General features: G+C 44.6%; 1 protein-coding gene across 2 annotated transcripts in view; it reads left to right on the top strand.

Moving 5' to 3' along the window:
- The first annotated feature begins 909 nt into the window (after positions 1 to 909).
- The window catches only part of LOC122920150 (fatty acyl-CoA hydrolase precursor, medium chain-like), a 64,083-nt gene continuing 52,596 nt past the window's right edge, over positions 910 to 12,396 (top strand). The window contains exons 1-2 of one of the 2 annotated variants that reach the window (XM_044269373.1): positions 910 to 1,118; positions 7,838 to 7,966. In XM_044269373.1, the coding sequence (XP_044125308.1) occupies positions 7,906 to 7,966 (61 nt within the window). In that variant the 5' untranslated portion in view covers positions 910 to 1,118; positions 7,838 to 7,905. Of the gene's footprint in view, positions 1,119 to 7,837; positions 7,967 to 12,396 lie in introns of those variants that run through there. The other variant, XM_044269374.1, reaches the window with a different exon arrangement.

The raw sequence follows: 12,396 nt of genomic DNA, 5'->3' as shown, positions 1-12,396 counted from the left end.
ACATTGCAGTCTGTCTGAAATACGCCTAATATAGGCATATTTCAGCATAATAAATGACCCCCTATGTTTTTTCTTTTTGTTCTTCTTTTATTTAGGCTATTTTCACACTTGCAGCAGCAGGGTCCCCCGTCGGAACAGCCAGCTGGATCCATGCTAACGCTAGCCCACCGTTCACTATAATGGGAAAGGGCCGGAAGCAGATGGACAAAAATTACAGCACTCTGCGGCCGGACCTCCAGCCTGCCCCCATTATAGTGAATGGGGCCGGAGCGGACCTCCGGCGACACAGTGAGCTATCGTTAGCACAAATCCGGCAGACTGTTCCCCCGCCGGAACAACCTACCGGACCCTGCTGCCGCAAGTGTGAAAGTAGCCTTACTTATGCTTTTATGTGTCTATTTTTGTGTTGTTTATCCTTGTTTTACATATAATTTTTTTTTTTTATAATAAAAAAAAGGGATAATGTGACATGTACATAATTAAAACCTGGAGCATATTTTTCCCCTCGCTTGAATTCTGCTCTACCTTGGGGAACACCGTAATTGCATCTACCCTCTATCCCCCCCTTCATTCTTGAGAAGTTGTCTTGCTATTACTGGAGCAGGGCTGTGTCTTCTGAACACCTCACTTCAGCCCACCCCTGGTGCAGTTAGGATGGTGGTGGGGGTCGCAGATTGAATAGTGCTGCAGGTACGTAAATGAGTTGCAGCTTACAAATGAGGAATGATCTTCAAGGGTTAATTCACACGCTGTATATTTGTTGCTGAAACTTCCGCAACTTAAAATTGGTTCCTGTTTATTTGAATGAGGCTTGCAGAAATCCCTGTGCCTGTCACCCTATACTTATGAATGCAATAAATTTTCAGTTTCAGGAATTTCTGCAAAAAAATCCATAGCGTGTGAGTGCACCCTAGGCGGCCATCGCAGCTGCTGCATGAGTTCCTTTCTTGACCCGTGAAACAAGTTCTGTCATGACCATTGCCCTTCTGCGTGCTCCATGATTACTCTGCAGGTTGTGAGCTTTGTCCTCATTTCTTTAATTGTATGTAGGTTGTTTGAACCTCCCGCCTGGCTGTCCCCGTCTAAAGCAGAAGCATTGCCAGAAAAGGCATAAAAAGGTAAAGTTCTACAAAGTTTAGCTCCTGCTTTTTGATCTGTGTACAGTACCAATAATTCATTAGTACAGTACTGCTTTTTGATCTGTGTACAGTACCAATAATTCATTAGTACAGTACTGCTTATGGCTTCTTCTGTGATCACAGAGAGGGATAACAATCAATATTCTGAAGCAGCTCTTCTCAGCACCCAAATCCCGAGCACTGCTTGTCTTAGGAGGGAAGGGGTTAAAATTGGCATTGTGAACTTTCAGCGAATTTACTTTAAGGCACTTTGACATCTTGCAGGCAGGAATATCACTTTACTGTATTGTTACGGTGAATTCACGTACAGATGTAGCAGGGGTAACACACACTCTTAACTCAAATTTCTTAACTCATCGCGTTATCGTGAAAGAAAAGCAATTGTTTAATGCATTTAGTTTAGATAACATGTCTCATAAAGCACGTGTTAACCCTGCTACATCCGTACATGTAAGGCAATAGGAATATGAATGCGCCAGTGTCGTACAGATATATCCTTGTGTGCCTCTATGCACTTGTCCGCGCCAAGTCTGTCAATGTATTGAAATGGCCCTGATTCTAGTTCACCTGCTCAACATGGTCGAGTTAGGGAGAATTTTTCTTGCTTACCCTTCCTCTATATCTCCAAAGTTTCTGGGCTTCTGGGCTAGTGAATAGTGATGAACAAACATCAGCCAAGACGATTTGCGAATGCAAACGCGCGTTCGCGATCAAATGTTAGCAAACCACCCGTTCGCAGCGGGCCCCATTCACTTTAATGGCAGGCGAACCTGAAAAACCTTCAGGTCATATTTGCAGCCAGCAAACACTTACTATGAGTGCACAAATAGTCCCACAACATGGACGGTGACATACCAGAGGGGGGTCATTGGCAAAAATTCCCACAAAAAATATGTATTTTAATCAGGGGCCGTTTTTATGCGTCTTAAAAGGAAACTCTCAAAAATGTGCCCTGCTGGAGCCTAGAAATGTTTTATTTCCTATCGCTTTGATGTATACAAAGGTGCAGCACTCCACGTTTTTGTATCCTGCAGAGTCCATAAAAAAGAAAAACGTATACGTTAACGTAATTTTTTTTCTACCATGGAACTGTATGGTGAACGGACGCCACTGTACGGCATCAGTCTGAGGCATCTGTTAACGCAAATATTTTTGGTATGCAATAAATGGATGGCAAAAATAGAATGTGAACCCGGCCCTAGTGTCAGAATAAGCACCAGTACAGAGCGGAGCAGCGTGGCGGAGAGGGGAGGCCGCCATGTACTGAGCGTTGCCTGGTCCTGGTGGTCAGGGGTGAGGACTGTGCTTCCCAAGGATCCTTTTCTACTGGGAAATACAGGGCACAGTATAATACACTAGAGTCTATATAATATATAAGATATTAGCCCTACCCCCGAATAATACAATTAGGTGGTCATTTATTATATAGAAATACGTCTATGTTAAGCCCTCGCTAGTTTCCCAAAAGGAGTATGGCAACAGCGGAGTTTGGGCAGGGCCATAGAAACATTTATCATCATTTATGCCTGCTAGGAGTTGGAATAGATTTCAGTCGGGGCCACAGACTGATAGAGGAGGTGCAGGCCCTGTGATAAATTTAATGTCTCCTTTTCGTGGGATGGGGGGGGGTGGGATTGGGAGCAGGGCTCATCAATAGAGATGAGCAAATTTTTCAAAAATAAGATTTGCGGTGAATTACATAAAAAAACGGCTATTTCTGTGTTGCAGAGAACCTTTACAGGAGTGTAGAACACTGTGCCTTGCAGTTACACGCATAGGGAGTCTGCTGTGGTAGTGAAATAATACTGTGAGTCCGTATGACATGCAGATGACAGGCGTCGCACTTAGAATCACTGCACACTTCACTTATTTGGGTAGTCACAGGGCCAAAACTCACCAAATAACTGAAGTACCAACTCAGCCTTACAGGTCGATGTTAGCGCCAAGAAGAAGCGCACTCCTTTTACAACCTCGTCAGTTGATTCCACATAGATGTCTACAGAACCTGTTCTATTAAATGCTTATACAAGTAGAGCCCCCGGCAGAGTGGAGAGGGGGTCAGCAGTAAGTTTGTGTTGACGTCACTGATTAATTTTCCCCATTCTCTGATCCGTCAGAACAAACACCCACCAAAAACGGATCCTGTCTGTGGAGCATCTGCCTTCAGCGGTCAGCATTTGCTCAATAATCCATCAGTATTTCTAATGCCAAAAAAACTGGAGTGGATCTAAAACAGATGACACGTGAATGGAATATTTGCATGTCTTCTGTGTTTTCTACCCACTCCTGCTTTTGACTACCAAATCATAAGCCAATTCTGATGGGACCAAACAGGCCTTACAGCTGCTACACAGACAGGATCCATTGTCAGTCTAATTTTTCCTTCCTTCTGACAGATCAGAAGAAAGGTCAAATAAATGATGTCAGCCAGGCCGAAAGCCAAAATAGTGGCCCAGTCATGAAGTGGGGAGGGTGGGAACATAGTAACATAGTACATAAGGCCGAAAAAAGACATTTGTCCATCCAGTTCGGCCTGTCATCCAGCAGCATAAGAAGTCCACAGAGTGGACCGATGTCATAGTGGTGAGGTGGAAGCAGCATGAGAAGACCACAGAGTGGCACATCGACAGAGTCTGGAGGTAGCGGCAGCAGCGCCAGGAGAAGGCCACCGAGTGGCACAAGACAGAGTATGGAGTTGGCATCAGTATGAGGAGGCCAACGAGTTGCACAATGACTGAGTCTGTAGATGGCAGCAGTATAAGGAGGCCACCGAATGGCGCAATAACCGAGTCTGGAGGTTGCAGCTGTATGAGGAGGCCAACGAGTGGCACAATTATCGAGTCTGGAGTTGGCAGCAGCATGAGTAGACCACCGAGTGGCACAATGACAGAGTGTGTAGGTGGTGACAGCAGCAGCATCAGGATACCACAGAGTGGCAAGGCGACAGTGTGGAGATGGCAGTGGCAGCAGCATCAGGAGACCACAAAGTGCCCCGGTGACAGAGTAGGGCGGTGGGTGGTAATACCAGTGCCTGCTAACGAAGGTGGGTAAAAGAAAGAGCACTTGGCATCAGGCGGTGGCAGCATCAGAGTAGTAGCTGAGGCAGGTAGCCAGAAGAAACCAGTCTCTTTTGTCAAAGTGTTGGTGTGGCACCATCTAGTCTGATGCATCAGGAATTGGTGGGTGTAATTCCTGGCTGATCCATCATGACAAAGGTCAGTCTCTCTATATTTTGGGTGGGCAGGCGAGTTCTCCTTGGTGTAACTATGGTCCCCACTGCACTAAACACCCGCTCTGATGCCACACTACTGGCCGGGCAAGACAGCTTTTCCAGTGCAAACTCTGCTAGTTGTAGCCACAAATCCAGTTTGGCTGCCCAGTAGTCCAGTGGATCTTCAATGTGGGTTGGCAGGGTGCTGTCCAAGTATGCCGCCACCTGCTGGTTCAGGTCCTGCTCTAGGTATACCTGCTGCTGCTGGTGAGTAGTTTCTTCACTATGCTGGTGAAGAAAGCTACTCATCCGCAAATGTAGTCTGAGGCTGCTGCTGATGGAGCTGGTGCTGCTCCTGCCAGCCTACTCCTCCCCAGCAGTCATGGCAGTGGAACGTGAGCGCAGAGGGCCACCCCGGTCAGACCTGCGAGTGGATGGAGGATGGTGCAGATAGGCAGCGGCCAACTGACTACATAGGATGTCTCTGTAGTAGTTCAGTTTGTCTTCCCTCTCAGTTGGTGTAAAAAAAAGCCCCCATTCTGGATTGGTAGCGAAGGTCAAACCAGGTGGAGAGCCTAAAGTTATCCCTCTGCCGAATGGTGACAATTCGGCTGTCACTACGCAAGCAAGTGAGCATGCAGCGGGCCATTTGTGCAAGTGACTCGGAGGGACTCCCTGCCTCAATCTCCACTGCATACTGCCACGGTGTGTCTGGGTCTTCGGTCTCGTCTTCCTCATCTCCCTGTAGCTCCTCTGGCTGCTCCTGCTCCTCCTCTCCTGTCACCTGAGTAGAAAAAACACCTATTTCACTACACATTGCCTGTGCTCCAATGTCCTCCTCCCCCTTCTCTTCCAGTTCAGCCCCCACAGGGCTCATGTGGCTGTGAGATCTAGGCGCCATATCTCCAGTCCCCTGACCAGCCATCGTTACCAGCATCTGTTCCAGGACATGAAGCAGTAGAATGACGTTGTTCATCCCGTAGTCCTGGAGACTGACAAATAACGTGGTGTTGTCAAAGGGCCTGAGCAAACGTCAGATGTCACACATGAGCTGCCACTGGCTGACATCGAAGTTACACAGGGGAGTACACCTATCCGCTTGGATCATCAAGAAATCGTTGATGGCCTTTCCCTGTTCATATAGTCGGTCGCATATCCCATATCAGCCTATGTTGGGGGATGCCGTTCTGCCGCTGCAGCTTAAGGAGCGTGTGCTTTGCGGTGTACGAGTGGCTGAAGTGCATGCACCCTGGCCACACTTCACTTTCTGCCCACATATTCTACATATGGCCACGTTCACTTCCTGCGGCGGCTTCACAAAAACTGCCACACCACGAGTAGGTGATTTTCCACCCAACAGTCTGCAGTGACTGACTGCTACCGCCGCTGCCTCCGTGAACCCCTGCACCACTACTTCCCGGGCAGGTAGGAGGCTGCAAAGCAGGGGGTCTACATCGTGCCCGTTTGGCTCCCGACCTTCCACTGCTGCCACCCTGCTGACTACCGGCCACCCTATCAACTTGCTGGCTCACAGGCAAGCTGCCACCCTTTTCTCCTGATGATGGATCAGCTTCATTATCATCATCGAGTAGTGTCTGCACGTCACTAATGTCCTTCTCAACGGTCTCTGGGTCATGAGCCTGACCACTCGCAACACCACCTCCCACGCCACTCTCCTCATCACTACTTGCCCGTCTAGCGGAGGAAGCGGTGGATGGCTCCTCCAGATCTTGGCTGGGCAGTAGCTGCTGACTGGCCTCTATAAGCTCTTCCTCGCTGTATAGTGGAGCTAAGCCCACAGCATGCAATACTTCTGTGGGTGATGGAACTGCAAAGGACAGAGACAGGTTGAGGACAGGTGAGGGCACAGGGCCTGCTCCCAGGCCATGCCAACTAAGGGTTGTGTCTGACGAACCCACCAACTGTTGGTGTCACTTGGGATGACATAGATGACAGAGTTAAACAATCAAAAACCGTCGGGTTGCTGGTCAACACACGACCTCTACAGTCAAAGACCTCTACAGAAAAAGTATGTGAACCCTTTGGAATGATAGGGATTTCTGCACAAATTGGTCATCAAATGTGATCTGATCTTCATCTAAGTCACAACAATAGACAATCACAGTCTGCTTAACCTAATAACACACAAAGAATTAAATGTTACCATGTTTTTATTGAACACACCATGTAAACATTCACAGTGCAGGTGGAAAAAGAGCTCAGGCCTCTCGCTGCTAATCCTGCTGCCACGACCCCTTACTCTGCTGTGACCTCTGCCTGCGCCAGAAACATCTAGGCCTCTGCCACTCCTCTGTGCATGGTCTGGCACTTCTCTGCCTGACATATTTTTAGCTGAACTAAATAAATTAAACGCAAATGAAAACACCCCTAAAAGCGACGAATATATTTTTCTTGTACTGAAATAGGCCACTATATGCCTTCACCAAAAAATAATTGCAATAGTGAACTGAGAATATATTTTTGTAGTACTGAAATTCACCCCTATAAGCTTTCCCCAGGAAAACATTAAAGGATAACTGTCACACTTAGACCCTAATTTCAATTTTCACATATGTAGTTACTAATAACATGATATTCCAGAATCAGTTACTATTAGACTGACTTACCCCATATTTAATAAGATTCAGCCCTTAGCAACCAGTCTGCATAAAACTGCAATTTCACAATTCAGTTAAGATGGCCGCCACTGCCCTCCCCCTGAGGCTAATCCCGCCTGCCCTCACTAGCCAGTAACAATAGCCCCCCAAAAGTGTCAGTAACCACAGCCCCCCCCCTAAAGGGTTAATCTCCTGCAGCACAAAGGGGTCCTCTCACCACATGTTGCTTTCATTTACACACTGAGCAGATGGCAGATCTCCCTTCCCTGGTCTGCGCTGCTTCGACTCTGCCATCTCCAGCTCTGCTGAGTGAGGGAGCGTCTGCCAAGCGCAGGGACAGGGAGAAGTGCACACAGCCCAGGCACTGTTACCAGCTGCTGGGGAGGACCTGGCTTCAATCATTTACACACAGTCCCTGGCTGTCAGTAATCTGACCTTGCATGCAGCCTGCTTCTGCGTCCTCCGTCCTTCAACACATAGACGGACCTGCATAGCAACCTGATTTTAAGCCCCGTAAGAATAGGCAGTACAGGGAACAAAACTGTGGAATTAAGGGGTAATTAAATACACAGTGAAAAGTTTAAATAGGGCCACCAAGGAGATATTAATCACTACAATCCAATACTCAAAAAAATAAAAATAAATGACAGTTATACTTTAAGCATTGAAGTGCGTATAGATTTTTCTTGTTGTTACAGAAATACGCCCCTATACACTTCCACCGGGGAAAAATTAAGCAGTGAAGTGTGTATAATATACACCATGGGCATAGCTGTCTTGTCCGGCTAATAATGGCAACATTGAATGATTAGTCATTTGTACTTTGATTTGTTAAATAGTAACTAGAAATGTATAATCTGTGACTTCAGATCTCGTCCTGCATCTAACACTCTGACCTGGAAGAAGAGCGTCCACTGGTGACCACAGCGCACAGGACATGGCGATTCTGCCGCACATTCTGCTCCTCAGCCTCTTCATTCTGACACCGATCGCAACAGGTGAGAAACAGGGTGCAAGATACTAGAGATACCAGGGAGTAATAAACAACCCACGTAATAGTGCTGCACAGCGACCAACAAATCCAGGACATGCCCACCATTAATACTAGCACATAATTTGCCTTATGCTAGTCATATCATTGTATACTGGAGGCAGTATTATAGTAGTTATATTCTTGTACAGAGGAGCAGTATTATAGTAGTTACATTCTTGTACATAGGAGCAGTATTATATAGTTATATTCTTGTACAGAGGAGCAATATTATAGTAGTTATATTCTTGTACATAGGAGGCAGTATTATAGTAGTTATATTCTTGTACATAGGAGCAGTATTATAGTAGTTATATTCTTGTACATAGGAGGCAGTATTATAGTAGTTATATTGGGCCCTCCTAACTCCACCCACTACCCACCCCTGGCCTATCCCACCACCTGCCCTGGCTCCTCCCCTGCCACCCCCCACATTGTATTCCTACTGACCCAGAGAATAAAGGGCACAGGGTTTTGCCGCAAAGGGAATGCCATAGGATCAAAACCCGAAAAACGGTGGAGGAATTGTGTTTTTTTTTTTTTTGCACCCCATTAGGAATTTTTTTCCCGCTTCCCACTACATTGTAATCCATATTAAAGTACAACTTGTCCTGCAATAAATAAGCCCTCAAATGGATAGGTTAACAGAAAAATAAAAAGTTATGGCTGTACTAATCCTCAGTATTAACATACTGAGCTTGAAAATTACAGGGGGGCACAGCGGGGCGTAGGAGCGTTATTTTAAAACATCAGGCAGGGTGGCAGCATCACAGGGGGGTACCCCACAAGTGAAGGTATTTATCTCAATTAATGAAAACCCATGAAAGATCCTCTTTAACACCTTAAGGACCAGGCCTTTTTCTGCTAATATGACTAGTATCACTTTACGTGGTGATAACTTTAAAACGCTTTTACTTATCCAGGCCATTCTGAGATAGTTTTTTCGTCACATATTGTACTTCATGACACTGGTAAAATGGAATAAAAAAATAATAATTTACCAAAAATCTGCAAAAATTCACAAATTTCCAAGTTTCAATTTCTCTACTTCTATAATGCATAGTAATACCTACAAAAATAGTTATTACTTTACATTCCCCATTTGTCTACTTTATATTTATAATCATTTTGGGAATTACATTTTATTTTTTGGGGACTTTACAAGGCTTAGGAGTTTAGAAGCAAATCTTGAAATTTTTCAGACATTTTCAAAAACCCACTTTTTAAGGACCAGTTCAGGTCTGAAGTCACTTTGTGAGGCTTACATAATAGAAACCATAGTAGTTATATTCTTGCACAAATGACCCCATTCTAGAAACTACACCCCTCAAGGTATTCAAAACTGATTTTATAATAGTCATTAACCCTTTAGGTGTTCCACAAAAGTTAATGGCAAATGGGGATAAAATTTCAGAATTAAAATTTTTGGGCAAAGTTTAAATTTTTATCAATTTTTTCCAGTTACAAAGTAAAGGGTTAACAGCCAAACAAAATGCTATATTTATTGCCCTGATTCTGGAGTTTGCAGAAACACCCCATATGTGGCCGTAAACTACTGTATGGGCACACGGCAGGGCATAGACTGGTTTATTTACACTATGTCCCATTTGAAGCCCCCCTGATGCACCCCTAGAGAAGAAACTCCATAAAAGTCACCCCATTTTGGAAACTACGGGATAAGGTGGCAGTTTTGTTGGTACTATTTGAGGGTACATATGATTTTTGGTTGCTCTATATATTTTTTTTGAATTATATTTATTTATCATTTTCTTCTTCTCATTGAAACATGACATAAATGGGGATTAGCCATTACAGAAATACATATATATACCGTCATAAATTACAGGAATGTATCATAACAGTACAGATATACACCATTATAAACTACAAAGTCGTGTCATAACAGTTTGTCCCCTTCATTTTTACTTTTACAAAAAACCTCATAAAAGAGAGAGCTTCCCCCCCCCTCCCATCCCCGACCCCACCCTCACCTCCTCCCTCCCCTCCACCCTTTTTGGTTGTCTTGGGAGTATCCTAGTGGCCTTTCCTTTCAGTAACCTCTTTTCGGAACCTTGTAGTTCCCCCTTTTTACTCCTTATTTGCTCATTGGCTTCACCTGTCTGGCTTTCTCATAACTTGTCACCCTTTCACATAAATTTTTCCAGTCTACCACGTTTGGCGGGCTGTCCGCTCCCCATCCTCTGGCCAAGACTACACGTGCCAGCATCAGACCTTTTTCCCATTTTCTTTCACTTTCTCTGTCTATCCCAATTCTTCTAGTGTCTCCCAGGACTGCTATACTAATCTCAAAAGGAGCAGATTTCCTTGTCTCTCTCTCGAGGTTCTGGAAAACTTGAGACCAGTACCCCTGTACAGTTGGGCAGAACCAGATCAGATGGACAAAATCGGCCCTCTCCTCTCCACACTTCCAGCATTTTGCCTCACCTGTTTTATTCATCTTACTCATGACCCTTGGGGTGACATAGGTCCGGTGAAGGATAAAGAACTGCGTCAATCGGAAGCCACTGGAGATTGTACTCCTTTTAACATTTTTATATATATTTCTCCAGTCCAAGATTAAGGGTGCCACCTCTTGTGCCCATTTCTTTTCACTATTAAATCTAATCACCCTTCCCAGGCCCTTCTTTATCCTTTTATAAATCTGTGAAATTGAGACTTTACTCCCTATTCCCTGATAGCAAAAATCAGCAAATTCTGAGTGCTTTGTATTAAAATATTCTTTATTCTTCGTTTTGTCAAAAGCGTGTTTCAGTCTACTATATCTAAACCATGTGAGATAGTCTTTATCTATACTTAAACCCATTTCCTCTGGTGTCTTCAACTTTACTTCCACTACTATCTGGGGCACAAATCTAATGCCCTTTTTATCCCAAAACAAATAATCCTCAAACTTCAAAAATTCTTTTAAGTTAATATTTCCCCAAATGGGTGAAAACTTTAGTGAGTGATTTATTCCTAATAATTTTTTGATATTAACCCAGACTAAGTGTATCATCTTACTAATTGGGCACTGCCTCCCCTTTATTTTTAATATTCCTGCTTCCAATGTACCAATAATGTTATATTAGAGAGCTCCCAACTCCCCTTCCAAAAATCGACGCAGTCTGTCATCCTCCATCATTAACCACTGAAGCTGGGATGCAAAATAGTAGCCCCTAAAGCATGGGATGGACAGACCGCCATCTTCCTCGCCTAACCATAGGTATTTTTGTTTCAGCCTGACCCTTTTTCTCCCCCAGATAAGATCGTTTATCGCTCCTTCTAATGCATTGAAAAAGTGGTCCCCTATCCAAATTGGGCACGAGGAAATAACATACAAAATCTGTGGTAGTAGAACCATCTTTATTATTGCTATTCGGTCCGCTTGTTGGATCAACAGCTTTTGCCAAACACTTGTTTTTTTACTAACCCTTTTTAATAGAGGGTCAATGTTGAGTTCTAAATACTCCTGTATCCTCGAATTAACTTTTATTCTTAGATATTCAAACGATTCCGTAGGTTTCAAGATTTTAATGTTAATTTCCTCCGGCCCAATTTCCTGGCCCATTGGGAGCAATACCGACTTTGTCCAGTTCACCTTAAAGCCGGAGACAAGGCCAAACTGGTTAACTACCTCCATCAGATACTGTACCATTGGTACTCCTCCATCCACAAAAAACAGAATATCATCAGCGTACAGGCATATCTTATCCAGTGCACCGTTTCCCCCAAATCCTCTTATTTTTCCGTCTGCTCGGACCTTACAAGCTAGTGGCTCAACAAATATAGCGAACAGTAGTGGGGAGAGTGGGCACCCCTGACGGGTTCCCCTCTGCAGAGGTATTGACTCTGATATTACTCCATTAATCCTAACCCTAACTTTCGAGTTATTATATAAAAGCTGTACCCATTTAATAAATTTCTCCCCCAAATTAAACTCATGCATAGTCTTCCAGAGGTATGCCCACTCCACCCTGTCAAACGCTTTCTCAGCGTCCAAAGACAGGATGGAATGGGCACCCTCCCCAACTATCTGCATATTCAACAATGTCCGTCTAATATTCGTATGCCTGACGTTTGGGTACAAACCCGGTTTGGTCCGGATGTATTAATTTCTCGATAACTTTTCTTAGGCGGTTTGCAAGCAACTTAGCACATATTTTAAAGTCGGTGTTGAGGAGAGAGATGGGGCGATACGAATCCACCTTACTCTCATCCTTCCCCTTTTTGCCTATCAAACTTATTACAGCCTCGGAGAGAGAGGACGGGAGTTCGCCACTATCCATTGATTCATTTAAGACCTGTACTAACACTGGAAGAATGACATCTCCATACCTTCTATATATCTCAAAGGGTAGGCCATCCAGCCCAGGACTGGTGTTCCCCTGAATAGTTTTC

Source organism: Bufo gargarizans, chromosome 10 (genome assembly GCF_014858855.1).
Source record: "Bufo gargarizans isolate SCDJY-AF-19 chromosome 10, ASM1485885v1, whole genome shotgun sequence".
In the NCBI taxonomy this organism is placed as follows: domain Eukaryota; kingdom Metazoa; phylum Chordata; class Amphibia; order Anura; family Bufonidae; genus Bufo; species Bufo gargarizans.
This window is presented reverse-complemented; position numbering and strand designations above follow the sequence as displayed.